General features: G+C 40.2%; 1 protein-coding gene across 2 annotated transcripts; it reads left to right on the top strand.

Annotated features, from left to right (window-relative positions):
• The first annotated feature begins 85 nt into the window (after positions 1-85).
• On the top strand, positions 86-26,071 carry PSMA1 (proteasome 20S subunit alpha 1). Of its 2 annotated transcripts, XM_072338175.1 has the most exons (13): positions 86-138; positions 5,396-5,472; positions 17,507-17,659; positions 17,886-18,081; positions 18,357-18,401; positions 20,449-20,550; positions 21,069-21,172; positions 21,940-22,028; positions 22,712-22,782; positions 23,638-23,767; positions 24,392-24,471; positions 25,369-25,473; positions 25,860-26,071. In XM_072338175.1, the coding sequence occupies exons 4-13, from the start codon at positions 18,079-18,081 to the stop codon at positions 25,914-25,916; spliced, it is 786 nt and encodes a 261-aa protein (XP_072194276.1). In that variant the 5' UTR covers positions 86-138; positions 5,396-5,472; positions 17,507-17,659; positions 17,886-18,078; the 3' UTR covers positions 25,917-26,071. The 2 variants fall into 2 exon arrangements, with proteins under 2 accessions (XP_072194276.1, XP_072194277.1); XM_072338176.1 differs by lacking the exons at positions 5,396-5,472; positions 17,507-17,659 and having other exon boundaries at positions 100-138.
• Positions 26,072-26,186: the final 115 nt, after the last annotated feature.

Here is a 26,186-nt window from a genome sequence, read left to right as displayed (position 1 = left end):
GGAGCGGCCGGCGGCGGGGGCGGGAGGGCGGCGGGGAGCGGCCCCCGCCCGCCTCCCTTCACACGCTGCACACGGCGCGCGCGGAAGCTTCTGCGGCGGCACGCGCCCCGCGAGCGGCTGCGCGCGAACTGCCACGCGGTAACGGCCGAGCGGGAAGCGGGGAGGGAGGGAAGGAGGGGGAGGCGGGGTTGGGGGGGTGGGAAGCCTCTCTCGCGTGCCCGCCCCGAGCCGTGCGGCGGCGTCCGTCTGCCGCGAGGTGACGGGCCGGCCGGGCGGGTAGCGGCTCTCGGAGCGGGCGGTGCGGTCCGGCGGCGTCGGGGCTGCGGCGCGCCGCGCGGCTTCGGCGGCTGCGAGAGCGCCGCGCGTCTCCCGGGCGCGGCGTAGGACGGGGCGGGCGAGCCGTGCGGAAACGGGAGCTGGGCTATGAGCGTGTGGGCTTTTCTTCTCGCCTTTGTTTGTTTACTTTCAGACAGTGAAGGAGAGTTGCTTGTACGTGTTGCAAAGAGTAGCGCTGTTATACGAACCATTGTTTTTAAACACGTGAAGTATGGAGTAGAATAAGTTTTTGCTCTTTGCTTCGGTCTCTCCCAGTGCAGAAAATGGCAGAGAACAGTATTCTGAAAGAGAGAACGTGGATTTCCTTTGGGGATGAAGGATGACCCGGGTAATTATAGGCCAGTCAGCCTCACCTCTGTCCCAGGGAAGGTGATGGAACAGCTTGTGCTGGATGCCATCTCCAGACAACTGGGAGAAAAGGAGGTTATCAGGAGTACTCAGCATGGGTTCACCAAGGGGAGGTCGTGCTCGACCAACCTGGTGGCCTTTTATGAAGATGTCACTAGCTGGGTGGACGGGGGGAGAGCGGTAGATGTAGTCTACCTTGATTTCAGTAAGGCTTTTGATACGGTCCCCCATGACATCCTTATAACAAAGCTGAGGAAGTATGGGATAGATGAGTGGACGGTGAAGTGGATCGAGAATTGGCTGACTGGCAGAGTGCAGAGGGTTGTCGTTGGCGGTGCGGTGTCTGGCTGGAGGCCTGTGACTAGTGGTGTCCCCCAGGGGTCTGTGCTGGGTCCAGTCTTGTTCAACATCTTCATCAACGACCTTGATGAGGGGATAGTGGCCACCCTCAGCAAGTTTGCTGATGACACGAAGCTGGGAGGATTGGCTGACACGCCTGAAGGCTGTGCGGCCATTCAGAGAGACCTGGACAGGCTGGAGAGCTGGGCAGTAAGAAACCGGATGAGGTTTAACATAAGCAAGTGTAGAGTCTTGCATCTTGGTAGAAATAATTGCATACACCAGTACAGGTTGGGGGAAGACCTGCTGGAGAGGAGCTCTGCTGAGAGGGACCTGGGCGTCCTGGTGGACGACAGGTTGGCCATGAGCCAGCAGTGTGCCCTTGTAGCCAAAAAGGCCAATGGCATTCTGGGGTGCATTAAAAAGAGCGTAGCCAGCAGGTCAAGGGAGGTGATCCTCCCCCTCTACTCTGCCCTGGTGAGGCCTCATCTGGAATACTGTGTCCAGTTCTGGGCTCCCCAGTACAAAAAAGACAGGGATCTCTTGGAAAGAGTCCAGCGGAGGGCCACAAAGATGGTGAAGGGCCTGGACCATCTCCCCTACGAGGAGAGACTTAGGGAACTGGGTCTGTTTAGCCTTGAGAAAAGAAGGCTGAGAGGGGACTTGATCCAGGTTTATAAATACCTGAGGTGTGGGAGCTATAGTGGCGAGGCTGGTCTCTTTTCAGTAGTGCGTGGGGACAGGACTAGGGGCAATGGGCTGAAACTCCAGCATAGGAAGTTCCGCACGAATGTGCGCAAGAACTTCTTTACGGTGAGGGTGACGGAGCACTGGAACAGGCTGCCCAGGGAGGTGGTGGAGTCTCCTTCTCTGGAGATATTCAAGACCCGCCTGGACGCCTACCTGTGCGACGTGGTGTAGGGAGCCTGCTTTGGCAGGGGGGTTGGACTCGATGATCTCTAGAGGTCCCTTCCAACCCCTATAATTCTGTGATTCTGTGATGATAGTCCTGCCTTTACTTTTATTCCCACGTTAATGGCATCATTTCATCCACAACCACGTGGGCTCATGAATATAAATGTTTTCTTTGCTGAGATGTACCTTGCTATTATCACAGCTTCTTCATTTTTCTGTTCCATTGAATTCATCTGTAAACGTGTTCCAGAAATAACTAGACATTGAGATCTGCATAGAAAGATCATGTGCAAACCTATACAGGAAAGTGCCTGAAGAAGAGTACTGAGACAGGACATTATATGATCCCTTCTCACCCTGAGTGCAGCTCTCTGTGACATTAACACTTTCTGAGTCAGAAGTATTGCAGATGGATTTATGCTGGGCCAAAAACATTGGTTTCCATGTCCCAGTCTAATTCTTCCCTTACAGTTCCTATCTCCTGTTTACCTTCTACTGTTTGTTTGTTTTGGTTAGAGACGAAAGCAAGCCATCAAACTGAGTACTGTTGAATGTTGTTCAGCTCAGCGCTGAAGAAACATTGAAAGATGCTTTCATAACAATAGCTTCATGGATCACAGAATACCTTTTAGTGTTAACATCTAAATAGTTTTACAGGTGTTAGGTGGAATGATATAAAGATGGTAACAAATATTCAGAAGGTTATTTAAAAGGAAAGACTCACCAATATGGATGCCTTCACTGGGAAATGCTGAGGCAATCTCCACCAGGGAGCAATCTCCAAGAGATGCTGCCTTAGTGGTGGTCAGCCCATAAATGAGATCTAGAGGAGGTGGAGTCAAGCTCCACCCCTTCTGGAGCACAGCTAAATTACTCTCACCTGTGCTCCCACAGCTGACCTGACACTTGCCTCAGCTGATTAATCAGAGGTTCAGGCTTGGAGTTCTTTTCCATGCATATTTTATGGTTGTTTACATTAAACAAAACCTGCACATGACCTCAGGGTTGTGAGGTTGTATGCAGATCTGCTCAGCTGAGCTTATTTTTTCCTACTCTCAATAACTTTGCATCAGCGATGCACTTCACCACCTTACTGTTTGTTTGTTTTCAGATCACTTATCACTCAATAATTAGCTTTTAATTCAGTGGTATGTCTGTGCAAAAACACCCTGAAGAAATGTATTCACAGCTCGTTCTATGCAAGTATAGTTCTTTCACAGCTTCTCTGCTGCCTAACAGTACTATTCCTAGCATACTCTTTTGTGAAAGGATATAACTATGAATAGATTCCTGGATAGTTTACAAGCTAATTATGAAGGATTTCAATGTAAGGAAAACTTGATTTCAGTAAGACAACATCTACCATTAAGAGCATTAACTAAATTGATTGTGACAGAATAATTTTAGGAGTTGTAATACTATAATAGGATGATAATAGTAGGGTGGCAAAGTCTTTGGCTGCAACAAATGAGAATAAGCGCAAATGCAGCAGACACAAGCATAGAAATGAAGGAAAAGAGCTGCTTACTTTTAGAAGGTCTCAGGTAGGACTGCCAACCCTTAAATGGTGTCTGGAAGGGGTGGATTCTGGCTCTATCCCATCCAGTCACTTAGGTGCATTACATGCAGCTGAGCTCCCCTGGGTTGGCCCTACTTTCCCACCAGGTGCTCAATGCTTCAAGCCATCACTCAGCATTTCTGCTACAGGATTAAGAAAGTACCTTTCATTTGCCACTGGTAAGTCAACATTACTTTGATACAGAACACACTACTGTAAATGGTAGCAAGTATTTAAGTTGTATTGAAGGCAATAGTTTCATAATTTTTAGTTTGGTTGGTTTTTGTTTGTTTGTTCTTTGTCATTTTCTAGTTTCACTGATGGAATAGGTACTTTAGTGAAGCTGGTTTATTGTTAAGGTATTGTATGGCATAATACTGGCACCTGTGCAATAGTGCATATCAATCCTAGAGCATGTATATATAAACAAATGCCCTCCTTCCCAAACCTCATTTAAGGGTTTGGCAGTGGAGGTGAGGACCTCTCAATGGAGGTCTCTGCCTACTTGAGGCCTTCTAAAAGTAAGCAGCTCTTTTCCTTCACATCTGTGGCTCTGCTGCATTTGGACTTCTTCTCATTTGCTTTAGTCAAAGGCTTTTTTACCCTGCTCTTATTGCAGTACTTTTTGTCTCATTAGAGCACTGCAACCTGTTTCTTTAATTCATTTGTCCAGAACCTTGTCTAAACCTTGCTGCATCCTCTGGAATGTTTCTGAATGGTAATCATTCCCTTTTGTTTCTACTGCTCTTTTTTTTTTTTTTTTTTTTTTTGCTAGACTTAGATGTATTAAGGTTTTTAGGCAAAACGTGCTTTGAAACTAGAAACAACAAAAACTTAAACCAGCTGTATGGCCTGAATAGTGTACCTTTCTAGCTGTAATCTGGCATCATTTGCTTATTAATTTTTGTGTACAATTGATGAGGATGTTGATGTCTTGTTCAAGGAACAAGTTTCTACCACCTGCCTACTGATGTAGAGCGTGGGTGAAAAGAAGGTGGGTAAAGAGGATCTCTTGCTTTGGAGCTCTGAGTTAGTAAGTTGTTTAGGAAGTTCCATAGGATGTTTTTTATTCATATACATGGGTATGCAGCTGCCTGTAGGTTGTAGTACTCAGAGGACATTTAGAAAACCCTTTTTAAATTGTGAGCAACCAAAGCATTTGGATGAATTCCTGCTGTTTTGTAAATGTAGTCTTGGAAGACTTTGTGGAAATGCAGATGCTTCATTATTTATTTGAATATTGAAGTTTTGTTAAGAAATTGTAAAGCAATATAAAGACAGGTAAGGTGGTAGAAGCAGTAATTGGGGATACCTCAGTTTTATTACTGGATTCTGTTTACTTTAGATGCTTAAATAAATAAATGATATTATTACCTCCATAATAATTCAGCAAAATATACAAAATAAGTATTATACTTTTAGAAGACACATGTATACCCATGCAATTGCTGTTCTCTTAGGCACGTCTAAAGGCTTAACCAAACTTAAATGAATGCTTGGAGAAATGCCAGCATTAGGTATTACCATTCTAAGTTTATACTGAGCCAAGCACTGAAAATGCTCTGCTTGGTAAACTGTAAAGATGCAAGCACTCAGCAAGCTGAAGCACACAACTTGAAGGCTCAGGGATGCAACTGTGCTGCCTGGATGATCCCTAACTTACTTGTGTATAATTTGTCCTGTCTTTAAAAACAGAATATGATACCAGCTGCTAAGATACTCATGGTCTTGAGTGCAAAAGGACTAGAGAGATCTGCAGTGGTTCATAGGCAGCCAATATAATGGAAATTAGTGATTGAAGGATACTCAGATGCAGCACTAAGTGAAGGGAAAAAAATACAGGGAAAACAGTCTTCTTCAGGAGATTTACTATGTACAGTGTGACTGTTCTTGCTGCAGGAAGGCATTATATTTGTTAAGTCCAAGGGTGAGAAGAGATCCAATTGCATTCCATGTGAAGCAAAGCAGTTTCAAAGGTAAGTCACAACATTATGATCTTTGTATGACAGCAAAGACCAAGTTACAATAAATGACAACTGTTTAATTTCTTTAAAAGAGATATGTGGGGGAAAAAAAACCACACTTTTTTGTAAGATGTCTGTTGTGGATATAGCAGTAGTCAGTTTAACAAGCATGGGTACAGTGCTGGAGACATGGAGGTGGTATGATATGGATTTGTGAGATGAGATTTCCTATTTCTGAAGATGGAAGGTATCAGAGAGAACATCGGGGTGATGGCAGCTTCCAAGCTGTAGCTCAGTAGAGGCAAACCTGAGGATCAGTCATTGAATAGAAAAAATATCACATCAGTGCTCTGAGTCTTAATAAAAACTAGGATAACACAAAGCTTTGTTTGGTGCCAATAACTTTTCTGGTGCCAATGTTTCTGGTTTTGTGCATGCTGGCTTACTGTTACCATATCCAGATGCTCATACTTCTTCAGATTTTTAATTTAAGCACTCTCCTGACTGAAGAAATATAGACGCTTCTCATATGAACCAGCACATGCATCTCCAGATAAGCATGTATTTATGTGTATCTTTACAGCTGAAATGTATTTTGATAATATCCAAATCCTACTTTTTAAAGGTGAAATTATCAGTAGGTGATGAATTTAAGTGTATTTACAAGTAGAATCCTTTGTTGTTGCAATTATTGCTGTCACAATGTACGTAATCTGTGTATTACTCCAAATAACGTTAGTAGTCCAACACTTCACACTAGCTTTATGAGAAAACTTCATGAGATTCTGTAACATTTTAGAACATAATTTCTAGCCAATATGTGGCATACAAATGTGGTTGGTTTTTTTTTTTGTTGTTTGTTTGTTTTTTTTCTCCCTGAAGGGATCATTTCTTAATAAAGAAACGGGCTATCAAATTCAATAAATAGCTGTCAAAACTCTGCCTTTAAGACACCAGAGGACTGCATGAATTTATACTATATTGCTCTTTTACATGAGCTTATTTGGAGAACAGTGAGTTAGTTCAATTTTCTTAATAATAAGAATGCAGAGTTTTTTCAATTATGAAACTTCTGCCAGGTTTCACTTCCTCAAAATTAATTAAGCACAATTTTTCATCCCATGGTATAATTAAAGACTTATAATGAAAAGATTACTTTCTTCCTATGTAAAATTCCTATAAAAAGTAGAACTTAGACCAAATCATATTTTATCATAAAATCTGCACATTCAATGAAATAACATGAAACTTAACAATACGTGCTAATATTTCTTTGTCAATTCATTCCCTAACATGCTAATTGAAATTTCTGTCTGAAATTGAAATGTAGGCATTTCTTGGACTCTGCTCGTTAATGCTGCTAAAGATAAAACCTAACTAGGCAGCTGGTTTGGTTTTTCAGAGATCTCTGTTGTAACACATGAGCATCAGATGCATAAATGCATTCTCAAAAAGATCAAAATTGGTTCAAGTGTGATCATTTATTGGAGAGGAGGTTGGGGGTTGGGGTTAGGGAGCTGAATTAATTAGTTTGGCTCATTTCCATGTCTTTTGGACAGCCATTTTACTGACCCTAAATTACTGAGACAGGTCCTTGTTAATTAACATTCATTTGAGTTCTGTTAAATTGCTGTAATTACATATTGTCAGCAGGCCTAATATAAACCAATAAAGAGATTGTGTTGACTTACACCTCTTGAGGGTCTGGCCTGTGTTTCAGCACGTGTTTGAGTAGCATCTCAACTGTTAGGTGGTGTTTTGCCATTTAGTTAAGTTTATGAAGCCTTCATAGTCATTAATGTACTCAGAAGTTCATCATACTCAACGCTTCTAACCTTGCAGCAGATATATTGTAAGAGCTTGGACTAAGAATACAATGTTGCTAACATTCAGTATTTGTTTTGTTTGTAAATAAATAAAAATGTAACCTTTGCCTTGAAGAATGGTGCCTGTATAATAGTGCCCTGACAGAAAGCATTTAATAAGTTGTACCAGATCTTGCTTCTTGAATGCAGTAAGAGATATTGACCAGAACATTAAGCATTCAGGACTTATCATAAACTGTTATATTTCATTAAACTTAAAATGTTCATGGAGATTGAATTTGAGATAAAGAGAAAAATAAGAAAAGGAAGATTATGCAATTAAGATCATTAGCTCATCTGTGTGGAAGTATTTTGTCCTTCTAGCTTCAGAGGGAATTCGGATATGTAAAACAGCAAACAGGAGTAAATTGTCTGGTTTTAAAATGATAGATTTGTGATTTCTGTCTGTTCCTGAAAAGGTAAGCATGCCACCAGCATTTCTTAGGTTAGTTTTATTTTGATTAATGGTTAAGACCAAGTTGTTTATCAGTTATAACCTGAAACATACACAGTGTCCAGGAAGTGATGACATTCAGTATAAGTGCTTTTATTTCGAGCAACTTGTCTTAGTAATCTTGCTTCCATATTTAGTTCAAAGTTACCTTTCTCCTTTGTTTAATCCAATAGGGCTGTTTTAACATTCATACTCAATACTGCATACACTTAGAATCATTTATCAGCCTGTTCTTAGTATCTTAACTTCAGCTCCTGCTCCTTTTTCAGCATTGACACTTAGTTGAACACAGTGTCTGTTACTTACCTTGGGCTTGACAAAACTCAGTGTCCAAATTTGCCACATCAGAAACTGTAGGTGAGGACTTGAAATACTTCTGTAACTTTGGGCTTGCTGCTTTTTCCCTACACATACAGTATAATGGTGCATCATGATTATTTCTGAACATTGTCAAATTGTGTTTAGCTTGCAAGGGTGAACATACGAAGGTAAAGCAGGCAGCAGTTTCACAACATTAACAGATGAATCTCTTGATTAAATTCAACAATTTTATTGCTCAAAAGTAGTGCTTATTGCCTTTAGGAGTGATGTTATGTTAAGAGGAAGAAGAACAGCTGGATGGGAAGGTGTACTTAAATGTTTCCAAGCTGCTCATTTTTCTCCAGTGAAACTGTTTGAAAGAGTGAATAGAAGCTGTAAGGAAACACTGTAAATCCCTAAGAGGTTTACCCAAACAATGAAGACTTTTAATATTAAAAAAAAGGAGGCTCTTTCCTATTTCTAAAAACACATCTGAATTCACTAGGTAAAAAAAGAAAATAAAGGTATGCTATGGAAATGATAGAAACTTTGTATCTGATACGAGTTGGTAATATGTGTGTATTAACTTCCAGTTGATTAGACTTTATGTGCTTATTTATAGCTAAAATGTATCTGGCATACTTGGGTACAAAGTAATGATGTAGAAGCAATCAGTCATGTACACCTGTTTGATCTTTCATGCAATGGAAGAATAATAATTGCCTTGCAAACACAAAGGCATCACATTTAGAATGGTCCTTTTGTTGCTCAGAGGTTTTTTGTTTGAATTAACAACAATCTGAGAGGAAAAGACATTGAAAGAGAGTGAATTGGACACAGCAATAGTTTTACCAGAGTTGATCGATGAAATCCAGTAGTTTACATTACGATAGCTTTGCACTAATGTTCAATTAGTAGTAACTAGTTAGCTCTGATTGATGCTTAATATACCAAACTCAAACGCTTAGGTTTATATCACTGATTTCTTATTGCAGTATCGTTTGTCATTCCATAATGATTCCTGTGGTGATTGCTTATATAAAAGGAGTTTCACATTTACAAGATCAAATGTCAGGTAGCATTAAAGACTGGATTTATGATTTTAAAATTTGATTTAGTTTATTTGTTTCAGTTACCTCCCCAGCCAGACCTCCTACGTAAGTGGATTTTCACCAGATCTAATGTGCAACTAATGTATTTCTGAATACGATGACTTCTAATTGGTGTAAAATACATTAATTTGGCATGCAACTTAAAATACCCAAGACAACTCAGGTGTTGGGGTGAGGCCTGATTCTTCGTACTGCTCAACAAAGCAGAAGAGATTCAGAGGGGATAGGTAGAAATGCTGCTTTAAGCAAAATTGTGCTTCTGAGAGGTCTAGATAGAGGCATTTTTATAGAAGATATGAAAATATATTAGTGTGGGACCTAAAATGAGTGTATAATCATTTATTTCTTGTATGTTAGGTAACAAGATTCCAGTTGCTGGACTAGTTTGCCTAATTAAATTCTGTATTTTTATAAGTGAATGACTTATAAACTACTTTTATAAGTGGGCATGACTTATTTAAGGAGTCTTTGCAAGGTATTTTTGAATTTAGGCTGTGTTATACTGTGTTTTACTGTTTGCTTGGAAACTTAGTCTTATGACAAAGTAACCTGTGGAAACTTAACATAAGTGTAATGTCAATGTAGAATCAGGTACATTCTGTATACTGGAACTACTTAGTCCTTGGACATAGTTCACAAATACAAATCTAAATTATTTAGACACGAGATGCAAACAATATGTTCCATGACGAGCAAGCCTATTTTTTCAGAAGAGAAAATGCAATGTCTTTTTCCTGTTCTCCTTCCAATTCCCAATCAAGATTTCAGTGCCAGACAACTATGTGACATCTGGAGCAATTAGGGAAGCTTGTCAGACCTGCGGCATCATGCTACCTATTTCCCAGACAGACCTCTAATATAGGCATATTATCTCATCCTTAAGGAAGAGTTCTCCCTGCGTTCTAAATCTTTACTGCTGAACTACTATGCAAGGCTACTTTTCTGAGGATTCCTGAGTTACTTGTGCTTCATAAAAGCCTTCAGCCTCACTTCAGTTCCACGTTTGGAACTACCCCGTGTTCTTTCCAAGCTATTTTCATAAGATCTTTGACCATCTGTTGACCTTTATCAGATTACTGCCTAAAGATTTTTGCCAGAAGCTTGACACTCCAATTATTGAGAGTGATATGTTATCTAGAACAATCCTGCAAGCCTCAATTGACGCAGCAGGGACAGCTGTCTGTGTTCTCACCTACTCTTTATTTCTTATGCAATTTTCTTGGCTTCTGCATTTCCAGAGAGAATAAAACAACTATAAAGAATGGTTGTTTAGCATCTGTTCCAAAGAGGCATCACATACTGAAAAAGGTATGGGTTGGAATATCTTACCTGTATCAAGCTGAATTAGCAAGGCTAGCTGTTCTACTGGTTGTAGACTGCAGGCTTGTGACTGGGTGTGAGCAATATCATTACTGGAATGCTTTTCTAATAACACTTGCTTTAAGGTTGTTGAAACAGGTGCTTGATTTCTTGGCTTGAAGTTGTCCTTTTGGTGCCTTGAGATTAGTGGGGCTATGCTGTCCTTCTGAGCAGTAAATGTTTCTGCTAGCAGTTTGCCTGGGTTCTTGCATGAGCTGAATAATAGATTCAGTATTTTGAAGCATCCGTATTGTATGCAGGAACTCCGAGACTGTTCTCTAAAGATTTGTCTTCAAGAACACAGTTAACCACACGGACTTTTCCTTTGGTTGGGAATACAACATGCCACACTTTTCATTCCAGAATGTCCAGACCTGCTTTTCATCAGCTATTAAAAGGGATGTTTTAACCATATATGCATTTTCCAATCTTGAGAATTGTTTGGAGGATAAACCAGGATAATTATGATCATTTTAATAGCTAAAGCTGACTGGTTCAAACAAGACTTATTTCGGAATCTATATTCTTGCCAAAATCTGCTGGGTCTTTTTGTACAGTGCCTCAAGCCATTGCTTTTACATCAAGTTCTCTTAAGTATTAATGTAAGGTGGACTTGACATCAAGATTTCAACTGCTCTATTGAATTTTCTATTCAAGTTCGTTATTGAAATTGTTGTTTGTTTTTTTTTTTAATGCTCACAGACTCTTCAATTATTCCTTAGAGAAATACCCCGATTAATAGAACAAAAAGAGGCAAATTTATTTGTCCAGATATATTTCATTTGCCAAGTGATACACAGAGAAGTCAGTTTCCCTTTCCTTGGCCTCATTGTCTGGAATTCTGCTTTGTTTCCAGGATGGAGCTGGGTTCTTCTGGCAGCTCAATCTATTTGACAGCTGTTTCAGCACTGCACAGATTCTTTGTTTTTGTCGATACTACAGTAATTGTATACTGAAGTGCTTGTTAATATTTTTGTCTCCTTCATGAAGTAGTTTTCAAGTACAGTCTGGATGTTATGGCTGTTTCCTCTGTTTCTGAACACTTTTTGAGTGGTCAGAAATGGTACTTAAGCTTTCATGTACTTGTTGAATGTTCATCACAGGTCCCACACCATTTATGCTACCGAGACCTTGGAAAGAGATAGGGATTAAAAGTAAGTATGGAAGAAGAATATACACAAAGCTAGATAGATGTATTAAAAATTATGAACGTTTTAAAGAAAAGACTGTAAAATGAAGATATGCATGTGCTGCAGCGCTACTTAAAAATGACTATTCTGATCTGAGAAACATTCTATAAATGCACACTGACTAGGTTAGGTAGAAGTGATAGAATACTGCATTAATCCCAGGCTAGTATCCAGAGAAAGTCAGTCAGTTTGTTAGCAATGCTCAAAAGTCTATTCTGGGAGAGAGAAATCACTCCTGAATGATGAAGCACTGCTGTCATTTTTGCTTGTATGCATCATTTGTGCATTGTTGTGTTCAAATTTTTTGTAAAAATGCATGTGTTCATAACAAAGTTAAGTGTTCTGTCTGTTTATACGTATGCAAAGATTTTCTGATTATTATCTCTTTATTTTTTTCTAATTATTTTCTCTATTCCAAGTACACAATCACATATTCATCTGAAGAATGGTTTCTGGTGATATAATAGTGCAGTAAACACATCTCAAATGTTTTAGTGCTAAGGGATCTGTCGTGCACAAGAATTACATAGTCATATGTATTTTATATATACTTCATGAAGCAAGAAACAGCTGTGCGGATGTGTTGACTGCATAGTGATATGCTAATAACTATTACAGAGATTTTTAGGTACTCTGTGGTTTGTGGCAGGGTTGTAACAGGCCTGTCTGGAATTAATTTAGAGCCCTTCAGGCCTTTTACTGAATCCTTCCATAAACTGAGCTTAAAAGCCAAAGGCTGCACCCAATACTTGAGATTTAGAAAAAGCCTAACATCAATGGGATTTGTTCACAGTTTAAGTGTGTGTGTATGATGCACTGTCTGAGCTCAGTCATGTGTCAGGCCAAATGCAGACAATGGACTTTACACTACCAAAAGCTCTCTTGACGTTTGTCAGGACAGGCCTTGGTTTCTACTTTCGTTGTTGTTAGTTCTGGAATATATGCAGTAAAGGTGGCAGTGCCAAATAAAATTCGTACTGTGGAAACAGGGATGTGAGTGACAGCAAAGCTGTTAAAATCCATGTAGCAAAATTAGGGACTTGGCAAATGCTTGGGGGAAAGGCTGATGACAGCAAGGCTGTCAGACTACAGCATAATCAAACATGTATTTTTTTCCTGTGTAGTAATCCTGTATTGCAGTCTGTCCTAATCACAAACTGAATTGATGCTATGAATAGTTTAGGTCACTTTTTGAAAAGCGTGCTTCAGGAATACCAGAATTATTGCCTAAATAGTGATTAAATAGTACAGTAAATTCAGTACTCGCATAGCGCTTAATATGCCTGTAAATAGAAGTGTCACACATTCTTAGTGTCATGCTAGGAATGTGAAATAGTTCCTAGGTCTTCTATTTTAAACAAAACAAACCAAGAGCCTTCGTTTAATGGACTCCGGCAAATTTGTGTATGTGGCTGTGTTTCCATTTTTCAAGAAGGGAATTAGGCAATACTAGATAGGGCAAAACCGTTCTGCCAGCCTTTTATTGTGTGATCCATGTATAAGTACTCACTGTAAAATATTTATGGAATATAAATACAAAACTAAGAACATAATACTTCATCTTGCCCTTAATTTAATATGACAGCATTATCTGCTGTAAGGAAGTAGGATCCATTAATGGTCTGGTGGATTGCAAAGGCTTTCTCTCGGTGTCTCTTTACCACTGGGTGTGTAATTTCCAACCTTTGCTGACAATTAAGTTTAATTCTTTCACAGGCAGAGATTGTGAAAAATTTCAGCACTCGTATAACTACTAAAAATGCTTACATTATAAAATGGCCACTCAGAAAGGAGTAATTGTTTAGCTGCGTTACCCCCAAATATCAACTGTTTACATCAAGTAAGACAGTTCTCAAAAAATAAAACATATAATCCCTAAAACATCAGCAATAGTCCAAACGTGCAATCCTGAATGATAACGACCAATATTCACTTACACAGCTTTTTTGATAAAAAGTGTATATGGAAACAGACTGTTGGCTTCATGTGTTGATCTGAATATGGATTATCAATTCCAGCTTTATTTTAAATATGATGCCTGGTGAATCATATGGGGCATTTAATGTGGAGTGATGGTCAACCATGGTGACTTGAGACTACATTAGGTTTAAAGGGAGTTAACTAAATAGGGCCTGTAACTTGAAGGGTCTTCTGGAACAAATGTGACAGCTATTTCTGCCCGCCAGTATTTGTAGACTACAATGGATGGGATTTTGTTGTTATTGGGTTTTTGGTTTGTTTTTGGTGGGTTTTTTTGTGTTTTTTTGTGTTTTTGTGGTTGTTTTTTTTTTTTCCCTTAAAGGGAGTGAAAAAAAACTACTTTTGGAGGCCTGTCTTCTGTAGTTCATTCTCCTAATTATCATTTCTTAGAGAATCTTGTATTCTTTTTCAGGAAGAATATATCCTCCCTTTCTCATATTGACTTCAGTGATTGATCATCAAAGGAGCTTTAACCTTAGGATACAAAAATAGCAAACTAGACATGTAAAGTCACAGAAAAAAACCCTTTTATTTTATTGGTAATCGTAGGTGTGGGTGGTGTTTGTCTTTGTTGTTTAATGACTTCCTTATGATTTAAATTTGCATTGGCAAAACTGAAAGGCAGCGTTTCTAATACTGGTATTTTGTAGCTTTTATTGATATGCAAGGTAACATTATTACTGTATAGCATCGATGTTATTTCATAGCCTAATTCAGCTCACTTTCTATTACATGTTCTTGGCTATGTTACCTGTCCTAGGAACAGCCTACAGCTTTGCCTGGCTTGTGACCTTTCAAGTCTCTTGATGCTATTACTGATCACTTCTTTCTGTTAGTTCCTTTTGAAGATAATTTTGATGTTTTTTGGGTTTGCATGGGTATTCAAAAAGTTAAGCTTGCTGATAAGTGTGCCTAGGTGATACCTGGATATGATGGTGTCTAATTTGAGCCCAACAGGTGACATTCCAGAGAGTGCTAATAATTCTATGGGATGGAAAACATTGAACTTAATTTTTCATTACCTCTCTCTCCATTTCTGGGAACTTTTTTCAGCCTGTCCAGACAATGACCATATCATCAGCTTCCCTGAATGTGATTGTCATTATTTTTAACATCTTACTCAGCCTTTATATCTTCTAAGCAGCAGAGAACCTGAACCTTTTCCAAGGCTAAAGAGTATGGAGAACGAACCCCCAGCAGTCAAATTCCCAATGCTTACTAGATATTAAACAACGTTTTGGGGTTTTTTTTGTTGTTGGTTTTTTTTTTGTTGTTGTTGTTTTGTTTGTTTGTTTTTTGTTTTTTATTTGAGGAAGATTGGAATTAATAACACTTTTTCTCCAGAAAGTATGCTTATGGTTAAGAGTAAACTATACTACGAGTCATTAAATGCAAGCTAAAAAAAAATCAACATATTTGAGCATTATAAAGGTACACCAATTCCAGCTTGCTCAACAGTAACAGCGCTGCTGTTTGCAAGTAGTAACTTACCCATCTGACGGGGGCAGCTTCACAGGAGCTGTCCTTGTGCTTTTCCAAGGGGATGGAGATGCTGCTTTAATTCTCTCTTATGCTGGCACAACAGTTTTATTTCTTCTTTTGCAGTCTGCTATGTCTAAGTAGCATGGAATATGTGGTCACTGAGAGTAATACCACTCACCACAATGAAGCCAGTCTTTTACCGAAAAAAACACATAAATCTGTCAGATTATACTACACAAGAACACAATGCTTTCATGTAGTTTAATGGGTGGTATTCTGAAAGTGAGCTTGGTGGAATGTCGTTTTCTCTAATGAGTCAGCAGAAGAGAAGGCATAATGCCCTTCCCTTTTAGTTCCTGTATGTTAATCTCATCAGAGCAAGCTTGCCATAGCTCAGGTGTCAGATGCTGTTTATAACTATGCTGGAAACATAACAGAAGAAAACAGTATCATTAATTTCTCTTGAGACTTCATGCACATTAAGTTACCTGTTTTATCAATACTGCACTTAATTCAAGTGTTGTATCAGTAGTTTTGTAAGGTAGCTTGAAAAGTCTTTTCTGTCTATGAATTTGCCTAGTTTCTCTTTGAATCTGTGACCAAATGCCAGCTGTGATTTGAGATGTGTTGATCACCTTGCCTTGTTTATCTGTTATTTAAACTGAAGACTCCTGTTCTTAATGGCCATTCCTTACATGAAGCTGTTTCCATCATTTGATTCATCCTTTCCCTTTCTCCAGTACCTTCTCCAGTATGTCAGATAATTTTAAGGTGGGAAGCAAGAACTGCACCCACTATTCAAGTCTGAGTGGCTGTAGAAGCAGTGTGGATTTATACAGTGGCATAATAATACTTTATAGTTTGTTCTTTCCTAATAATTCCACACATTTGGTTTGACCACTGCTGAGAATCTAACATACATTTTCATAGAACAGTCAATTGTGTATTTCTCAGAAGTGATCCAGATTATCAGGCTGCTAATCGTGAAACTGACAGTAAGGAAAATGCCTCTTTTTAAACTGAAAAAGAGCTATATGATTTTTTTGCTTTGTCATTTTGTATTTAACTATTGTGTTTCACATATGTCAATGTTTGGTACTTTTGAAGACCGATGCATTAAGATTTGAATAGAAATATATTGTGAAACTGTTGACCCCCTACCTGTAAAGGGCTCAGACTGAGCCTAAGAGGCAGCACACTGGAGTATTCAGAAGGAAGTGAATGACTTCCTTCCATTGTAAGCTTTTCCTTGTTTGTAAAGATTTTTCCTGTCTCTAATGCTCCTGTGCTGCTGCTTTGGGAATATGGTAGCAATGACACCGAAGCACTTGGAGAGCGATAAAACTCCATCCAGTGCTTTCCCTAGCTTATCTATAAAGGTGGGGAGAAGCTTCTGTGCAGCCCTTTGCATTACGAGGGTGGACAGTGATATGACAAGGGGGAATGGTTTTAAACTAAGATGGGAAATTTATGTTAGATGTTAGGAGGAAGTCTTTCACAGAGTGTGGTCACGCATTGGAACAGGCTGCCCAAGGAGGCTGTGGATGCCCCATCCCTGGGGGCATTCAAGGCCAGGCTGGATGTGGCTCTGGGCTGCCTGGTCTGGTGGCTGGCGACCCTGCATGTGGCAGGGGCATCAAAACTGGATGATCATTGTGGTCCTTTTCAACCCTGGCCATTCTATGATTTTATGATTACTTGAAATCAGTTTGGTGTAGAAGAAATTTAATAGCTAGACTTCAAGTTATTTTGTTTTTTATTGTAGGGAAAAAAAAAGATTTCTTGTCACTTAATATACTTATGTAACAATTCATTTAACTTCTGGAAGTTCTTCATGTTCATATATTTCATCTAATTTTCTTGCATGGAGTTTTAAAGAAATCCCCCCTCTCTTTGTGGCCAAAAAAGTGCCTCCTAACATCACTTCCTCCACTTATCAGTATATGCACAACAACAGAGTCTTGGCACAGTTTAGCATCCCACGAAACCTAATATACTTTTTCCAAACTAGAGGAAATATCTGTCTATTGTTCTGACTGTAGGTGGAGTAAATGGACTTGCAGGGAGTCACTTATTGCTGTAGGAAGTTATTACAGAATGGCCTCGTAGCAGGGACTACAGCAATATTTACTGAGTGCTCTGAAACTGGAAAGCTGCTCAGCTTCAAGCTCACTTAATAAAGCGTTTATATATCCTGTTGCAATGCGTGTCAAGCACTGCTGAAGAGAGGAAGTTATTTCAGCTCAAGCTGAAAAGCAGTAAGTCAGACAACAGAAATCAGTTTGTTTGGGTTTTGTTTTCCAGGCAGTAATGTAGTCCCCTCCGGTGACAAAAGAGGGACGAGAGGATGTTCTCCTGTGCTAAGGGAAATGTAATCAGCCCGGAGGGTGATGGAATACGGCTCTCATTTGAATGACTGTGAGTCCAGCAGCTGAATGCTGGTTTAAAAATAAAACGGTATGATCTGATTCTCTCGTGTTCGAGTCATGTGCTCCTGCAGGCCTTTTGTACTAAGTCACTGCAGTCTTCTATTCGCTTTGCTGATTAAAAGCTACATACAAATGTTCGTAATTATCCAAAATAAGAGCTCTGGTGACCGCTTCATTTATATTAACTACTTTAGCTTTCTACTTTTGAGAGTAAAAAAGACGCATTTGGAAATGTAATTGCATTTACTGAGCAGAACAACTAACGGAGAGAAGAAAGAACAGCGGGCAGAGGCCCGGCCCGACTGCGCATGCGCTGATCCCCGGGGCGCGCCCGCTCGATGTCTCGGGCTGCGGCTGCCGCTGTCTGATCGCTCCAGGCCAGAGCGAGCGCTGCCGGAGCGCGGCCCCCTCGTTGCCCCTCAGCAAGCGTCGCTGCCGGCAGGAAGCATGGTGAGCGGCACGGCGGGCCCACGGCGCCGGGCGGGCTGGGGGGAGGGGAGGAAGGAGGGTTAGAAGGGACGAGGGGAAAAAAAGGAAGGAGCAGCGGGGCCGTGAGTAAGCACTTGGCGGCGCCGGGCCTGGCGGGGCCCGCGGCGGGAGCTCCACCAGCACCCCCGGGCCCAGCAGCCGCGCCTGCCCGCGGCCCCGGCCCCACGGGTGGGGGGTATGAGGGAGGCGGTCAGGGCCTGTCCCCGCGCTTACGGGTGTTGCTCCGTCTCTTCCAGTTCCGCAACCAGTACGATAACGACGTGACGGTGTGGAGCCCCCAGGTAAGTCCCGTCCGCCGCCCTTTCCTTGCTGTCTGATGCTGTGTGTTTCTCCACGGGCACCGATTCATCTCTTACATGGACGCAGGCTAGGAAATCATCGAATCGTTACCTCGAAGGTCATAAGTATGTGTCCAGCCATCAGCCCAGCACCACCACCGTTCTCACTAATCACATCCCTCGGTGGTGTCACAGCTACATGTTTGTTGTCAGCTTCCGGGGATGGTGACCCCACCACTCCCCTGGGCAACCCGTGCCAATCTGGTGCCTTTAAGCTCTGGGTCTGCAGTAAACACAGCGTGTTTATTCCCTTGCTGTGCTGGTGCCCGAAGAATCACAGAGCTTTGAAAATTCCTCAGTGGCTATGGAGAACAACTTACATTTGGTGTTCATTGTCATTCTGGTCACACACATTTATAAGCTTCAGCAGTGCTGTTATTTATTGTGACTTTTAGTAGCTACCATGAAGTCATCAACAATGCTGGGTTGTAGTTATTGTTCATAAATTGTCTTGAAAATCTGAATAGCACCGATGACTCATGGAAGACATGTAATGGCTGATCTGCTGCAATCTCTACTGCATGCATTCCCACAGGTGGTTGGGTCACAGTAGCCCTGGTATGATTCTATGAAAGCTCTGGGCATCAGTGTGGGAGCAATGAATAGTTACTCCACTGGGGAGGACATTTTCAAATACTGTTGTAAATAAAATGAGATTGAAGCTTAAAGGCTTGAAAGGGCTTAATGGTTTTACAGCCTCACAGCTTGTTCTTGGCAGTTGATAAATACATGATTCCTTGCTGCTCTCAGGCAGGAAATAGCTGCGTGTAGGGCACAGTAGGCATCCAGCAGACTTTGTGTTGCTCTAGGTAAATGAAATCAAAAACCCTTTACACACAAAGCATGTGTGTGTATATGTATCTTGGAATTGATATGTAAACTTATATAAGATGGTTTCCTATGGATTATCCCCTGAATGTTCCCGTTGTAATAATTGTAGCAACGTGTCGTGTTTTAAATTCATTTCATCTGGTAGGAGACAACTGTGCTAGTTTCAGTAATTCCAGCTTTGCAAAGTAACAGTAAATATACTGACTGTTTGAAATAGGTCGGTCAGTGAGAGATCAGAAAATTAGCTACTTTACCCTCAGCTGTAGCACTGAAAGGATGTTGTCTTATTTTCCTGCAATGCTGCTGGCTTGCTTTTCAGAACTTGTATGGGCTTGCTTGTCTTTAAGACCTCTACTTCTCTTTCAGACTTTACTGCAGTTGACTAATAACATGTTCAAAAGTTATTGGGGGATGGATGATGAGACACAACAATTGCTTAAGACTCATTTCTTTAGGAAACTCGATTAAAAGTTACACATCCAACTTCAGCTGGAAGTTCCTTTGAGCAGCAATACAAATAATCTCAGTGATCTGCTGAAGTTATTGCTACTGAGATGATCAGAGGACTGGAGCACCTTTCCTGTGAGGAAAGGTTGCGGGAACTTGGGCTTGTTTAGCTTGGAGAGAAAAGGCTCCAGGGAGAGCTCCTTGTGGCCTTGCAGTACTTGAAGGGAGCATATAAACAGGAGGGGGAACGGTTGTTTATGAGGGTGGATAGTGATAGGACAAGGAGGAATGGTTTTAAATTGAGACAGGGTATGTTTAGTTTAGATATTAGGAGGAAGTTTTTCACACAGAGGGCCGTCACACATTGGAACAGGTTGCCCAAGGAAGATGTGGATGCCCCATCCCTGGAAGCATTGAAGGCCAGGCTAGTTGTGGCTCTGCGCAGCCTGGTCTAGTGGTTAGTGACCCTGCACTTAGAGGGGGGGGTTGAAACTGAATGATCATTGTGGTCCTTTTCAACCCTTTTTCAAACTTTTTCAAGGCTATTCTATGATTCTATGGTCTGCAAATGATAATAGAGGAAGTCTATTTCTGTTAGGCAGTCAGTGTGCCTGTCAGGGTGATGGAAATCAGAAGTCTGTACATGAAGAGCTGTTGAAATTAATCATTTGTACTATTTTTCAGCATGACTACCTTTGATTTTATTCTGTAGGGGCGAATTCATCAAATAGAATATGCCATGGAAGCTGTGAAGCAAGGCTCAGCCACTGTGGGGCTGAAGTCGAAAACACATGCTGTTCTGGTTGCTCTAAAGGTAAGGTTAAAACTCTGTTCTGCAAACACCAATGTTAGTGGAGAAGTTTGAGTTTGGCAAACTAGTTCAGCACAGTCCTGAACTCTTACCTGTATATAAAATAAACGCAGTATCAGTTTCCTTTTCCATTAGTGTCAGTAAAGAAATATAAGCATTTTCAGTACCCATGCTAAGCAGATTTTCTCAAATTGGTGAAGGAAATGAGTGAAAGATTTTCACTTTAAAAGATGGAGTTCTTGTATTTTTTTGTTATAAAGCAGCAAAACTATTCACTTCCTTTTCCAAACCTTGGGCATCTGATCATTGTTCCTGGCAGTCTCTCACTGAAGTGGAATTATTTTTTTTTCTTGTCTTCTGTTGCAAGTTTACAGATTGTTCTTTGTTTGTTTGTTGTCTATTGCTGTTGTTTTGACTGTTTTGTGATCATATTCAGTTCTTGCAATAAATGTTAGCAGATTGCTCCACAGTGCTTGGCAAAGTGGTCAGTCTGCCACATAGCTCTCTCCTTTTATGTGTAGCGAGCACAGTCTGAGCTGGCAGCTCATCAGAAGAAAATCCTGTATGTTGACAACCATATCGGTATCTCAATTGCTGGACTTACAGCTGATGCAAGACTCTTGTGGTGAGTATCTGAGCTGTTGACACACACGGTTCTGCAAGAAGTGAAAGTTCACATGTAGACTACTGCAAACAAAATTTTATGTTCATCTAAAGTTTGGCCTTGGTCTGTTGTGCTTTGCCAAAGACCTCAATGTGAAATTCTGGAAGGATTTTAAGTTGCTGGCAGAAAACTCCTTTGTTTGGCCCCAAAATTTGCTCTTTGCTTTTGTTTCTTGTGAGACTGTAACTGTCTGGTTTCCTTGGTGTGGTGGGGTTTCCAAGCAGTCTGGACAAGTGCATTACCTATTTCCCTCTAGTAGCTGCTTCTGTTATGAAAAACATACACTGCTGAACATGTCAGCTTCAGACAGATTTCCCTTTTACCTGCAGACCACATGGCTTGATCAAAGAAGGAAATATATACTAAAAGAGGATGATTCCCTGGTTACTCAGGAAAACACAAAGATGGTATAGGAAGAATTTTTAAAGTAAAATTTAATTGCTGTAAGGTTACAAAGAGGTTACAAAGATATGTTACTCGTGGCCTGGTGCACTTCCACCTTCCCTTGGTTGGTATGGATGAAATGCACTGAGACTCTTTCAAGCCTGTGGTCAACTTCCTAAATAACAGTTATAAGTCACAATGAAATGAAATTGTGTAATGCCCTCGGCTGCTTTTCTCAACAAGTGGAGCTAGAACAAGAATACACTTAACAGACAAATACTGAGGAAAACTCAGTGTGGCTTTCGTCTATGCACTGATTTGATTTTTCTTCCTTTTCCTTCTAGCAATTTTATGCGTCAGGAGTGTCTGGATTCTAGATTTGTGTTTGATAGACCTCTTCCAGTATCTCGTTTGGTGTCACTAATTGGAAGCAGTATCCTTTGAAAAGAAATATATATATATTAATATATATATATTACATACAATATATATATATATATATATAATAATTTAAAAGTAATGCTAAACTGACAAAGTTAATTCAGAAGTGATTTTTCTTTATTCACATTGTGTGTTCATTCTTTCAGAGGACATCCCAGAACTCTGACCTGGTAGAAAAGCAGTAAAATGCTATGCACCATTTCACATAGCACCGTGTTTTTGGAGGTGGAAATATGACTGCACTGCACAAAACACGATCATTTGCTGGACTGCAGCTGCTTGCTTACTTTTTTTTTTTTTTGTGGTAATTAATGTTCTCTGCTCTTGGAGCACAGAGGAGGCCTTGTATTCTGTTATCAGGCGCCTAGGTAAAGTTAAAGGGCTAAGAAATGAAATAAGGCTGCATTAACTGAACTGTTTGTATTACTTGGTTGAATGCACTGCTCCTCAGTTCTTCTGGGAAAGCCAGCTCCTAAATGTTGTTTTGGTGAAAAAGAGCCAGTGCTGGTGTTTCAAATAAGTCCTGAGAACTATTTCTTCAAACACAGCCTTTGATAATACAGAAAGCTTTGTAAAGGCTACGCAACAATTTTGGAGTGTTTGTGCATTGCTCAGGAAAATGTTTTCAGTGTGATTAACACGTGCCTTTGAGATTGCTTCTTTAGCTTACTTTAGAAACGCAGATACCAACGCAGCGCTATGGCAGAAGACCATATGGCGTAGGACTGCTCATTGCAGGTTATGATGTAAGTAAGCTGTGTGAACTGCAATTGGTCTAGAAGAGAACATACTTAAATGCAATTCTGTACAAGTACACATTAAAGAGGAGAAGGTGGAAGGAGGAGGCAGACTCATCCAAATTCTCAGAATAAGGCAATCATTTTCTGGATCATACTGAGACATAACTTCTGTAAATATGAAGTAACAGCTAATCCAGTCTATGCTTACGAGGTGTACTTAGGCAGAAATGAAGAACTGATTATTTTTAGGTACACAATGAGATGAACAATTTTATTTTTTTTTTAACATTTTTTTAAATAAAAAATGGATGTGGGAAAAAAAACCAACTAATGGGCTCTGCTTTACGTGTTCAGAAACAACAATTTGCTTCCTGCAACACACACAGAATGTCTGCCCTGAAGGTTTTTGGCACAAGGAAGGTAGAAGGAAATCATCAACTTGCCTGAAATTATTGATGGCAGGGTTAATTCTGCAGTAGGTTTTCTTGCTTGTGCAGGTAATTCAAAATGGGTGTAAAACATCATTTGCAAGCTAGGAAATGAGACGCATGCATAAGCACAAGATAGTTTGTGGAATACTGGAGGAAACGTTTTGGTGCCAGCTGTATTCCTTGTATGAAAAATGCAGTACCAGAAACTTTTCTTTACAAACACTGCATTTGTTTTTATTTTTTTTTAACAATATCTTTGAAAGAGCTGGGTAAGAATGGTGATATAGTAAGCAATATAGGATGCTTATGTGCATGCATATAAATTATGTAATGTATCATGAGCAAAACTGTGTTTTATAAAATATCTTGTGTTCCTACAGCAAGCTTGGAAAGAGTTTATATGTTTGTTTTATGTCTTTTCTTCCTGTAGGATATGGGCCCTCACATCTTCCAAACTTGTCCCTCAGCAAACTATTTTGACTGTAAAGCCATGTCCATTGGTGCTCGTTCGCAGTCAGCACGAACTTACTTGGAAAGACACATGACTGAATTTACTGATTGTGAGTAATGAACCTGGCTATCTAATGATCTTTATCACTTACACAGCTTATTTTCTGCCTCTGTTCCATTCTGCATTTAGTAAGACAAGAAAATGTTGAGAGCTGAGTTTGGCATAAGTGTAAGTCTGCATGAAGGGGAAAACTATAGAGAAAATATTACGGATCTTCATGTCTAACATCTGCATGTTTATTAGATCTAATCAAAAGAGAAGCTGTGCTCAGAAAAGCAAAGTGAAAAGTAACAAACCTCTGTTCCATTTAAAGAACAGGAAGATTTTTTTGTGTGTCAGAGCAGGTACAGTATGACATGGCGAATATTTAGGTGGTGAATTTATATGAAACAACAATGTGAAAGGGGAAAATAGCTTGATTTTTGCTGCACTGAAGACAGTACAGGTGCCCAAACCAGGTGCTTTCAACCTCAGATGTAGGGAAGAGCTGGTTCCTGATGATGTACTTTTTTAACAGCTGTGTCTTCAGTCTCACAAATACCGAAGGAGAAGACATGAAAGTCAAGCTGTGCAAGTTAATTTTCTAGTTGTCAGCTGAGAATGGGAAAAAGGGAAAATGAGTCCGAGGATAAGTGCCATATTTCATAAATACTTTTCTGGCTTCATTTTTAAGGTAATCTAAACGAGCTAGTTAAACATGGACTGCGTGCCCTGAGAGAGACTCTTCCTGCTGAACAGGATCTGACCACCAAGGTAAATGCTAGTTTTTTCTTAATGAGAAATTTCACTGCCATTGTTCTCAGTAATGCAGCAAAGCTGATGTAAAGTATGGCTGGCACTGAAACTTGGGAGCTAAAAACTTTCTAGATAGTATCATTTCATTTCATTTGTTGCTGATTTACATACCTTCACTATCTGAGATTTATTTTTCTTTATGGGAGGGATGCTTTATTTAGTTAAGGGATTGTTTCCCTAGCTGCTTCATTATATTTTAAACTTGAAACAGTGTTCAAAGTGCATAGTGAACAACTGGAATTGTCATCTTTGCACTGTAAGCACAGTCACTAATTGGGGTGGTAAGGGAATGTAATACACAAGCTGTTTGAGTATCCAGCATCACAAAGTTACAGAAACCCTAGACAGGAAATGAAGTGAGCAACTGTTGAGCGAGAAGCTTTTAAGCAGCTTTGTTACCATATTCTGGTGTTCTCTTTGTGGCTGGTCTTGCCCTTATCTATGTTTGATCTAAATTTTTCGTTCTGAGCCTGCCTTGCTGTTTTCTAGAACTCTCACAATAACAACAGTGCAAAGTCAGATGAAAATCAGTTTTGAAAAGTCAGGTATTTGTTACTAAAAAGAAAAAGGGGGGGGAAAGGAAGGGGAGGGGGGAAAGGAAGCAAAAACCCTTGAATGGTTTTCCTGTTAAGATTTTTGAGACATGCTACCTTTTGTAGGGAATAAATGTCCCTCCCTTTCCTTCTTGAGAACAATCTGCTAAAGGGAGTTTGTCCCAATTGCCTTTCTTCCTTAAGCGGGCACAAATAGCACAGTGACCCTCTCTTGTACAGTGGGAAGCTTTTGTCTGTTTGACAAGTGAAAGTGATTTTGCAGAAAAAAGCTTCTCACTTCTGTCAAATCTTTGCTGAACAGAATGTTTCCATTGGGATTGTTGGCAAAGACATGGAGTTCACCATTTATGATGATGATGATGTAGCACCGTTCCTAGAAGGCCTTGAGGAGAGACCACAGAGAAAGGTATGTGTTAAAGAGAAGCAGGCTTTATTGAAAGACAGCACCGTACGATGTATTGTTTTTGTTTGGCATTCAATTCTGCTAGTAAACTATAATTTTAGGAATGTGATTTTTAAAGCTAGAAGTTACTACATGAAAATTGGATACACCACCATACCCTTAGCTGGAGACTGATGGGCTTGTTTAAGTCAATTTAGGCTGAATTAGTGGCAGGCCCTTCCTGCTACTGTCAGGCTTCTTTCTTCGTCTGTGGTAGTGTTTTGCACTTTCTTTAACAGCATGTTTCTTGTGCACATGGCAAAGTGCATCCTCAGATCTTCTAATTAACAGCTTTGTCCTTTGTGTTTACTTTGGATAATCCCATAACGCATCTTTTCCCTCTCTTTAAGCCTGCTCTGCCTGCTGATGAGCCTGCGGAGAAGGCAGAAGAGCCCATGGAGCACTAGTTGGTGGACGGGTTCCTCTGTACTACCATACGTGTTGCTGTACCGGAGCTTTTATCCACCGGTGGTAACTTTATCCTCACCTGTATGCCTCTTACACTGATACGTTCTGAGGATTGCTTTTAAAAACGAAATAAACCAACTCACCTATCCTTAAAGAGCTCAGCAGCGCTGTGTGGGTTTTTTTTCTGTCAAGGAAGGGGTTGTCATTTTCTAAATAGCAGACGATGCTGTTTTTTGATGGATGCCTGCCGTCTTTAGCGTGTAAGGACA

The sequence above is a fragment of the Excalfactoria chinensis genome, chromosome 5 (genome assembly GCF_039878825.1).
Source record: "Excalfactoria chinensis isolate bCotChi1 chromosome 5, bCotChi1.hap2, whole genome shotgun sequence".
Taxonomy (NCBI): domain Eukaryota; kingdom Metazoa; phylum Chordata; class Aves; order Galliformes; family Phasianidae; genus Excalfactoria; species Excalfactoria chinensis.
Note: the sequence above shows the minus strand (reverse complement) of the source record. Positions and strands in the feature narration are given on the sequence as shown.

Excerpts from the sequence above, each read along its gene's own strand:
- PSMA1 (XM_072338175.1), top strand. Across the intron at positions 20,551-21,068 it reads CTGTTCTGGTTGCTCTAAAG|CGAGCACAGTCTGAGCTGGC; the intron begins GTAAGGTTAAAA and ends TTTTATGTGTAG. Across the intron at positions 23,768-24,391 it reads CATGACTGAATTTACTGATT|GTAATCTAAACGAGCTAGTT; the intron begins GTGAGTAATGAA and ends TTCATTTTTAAG.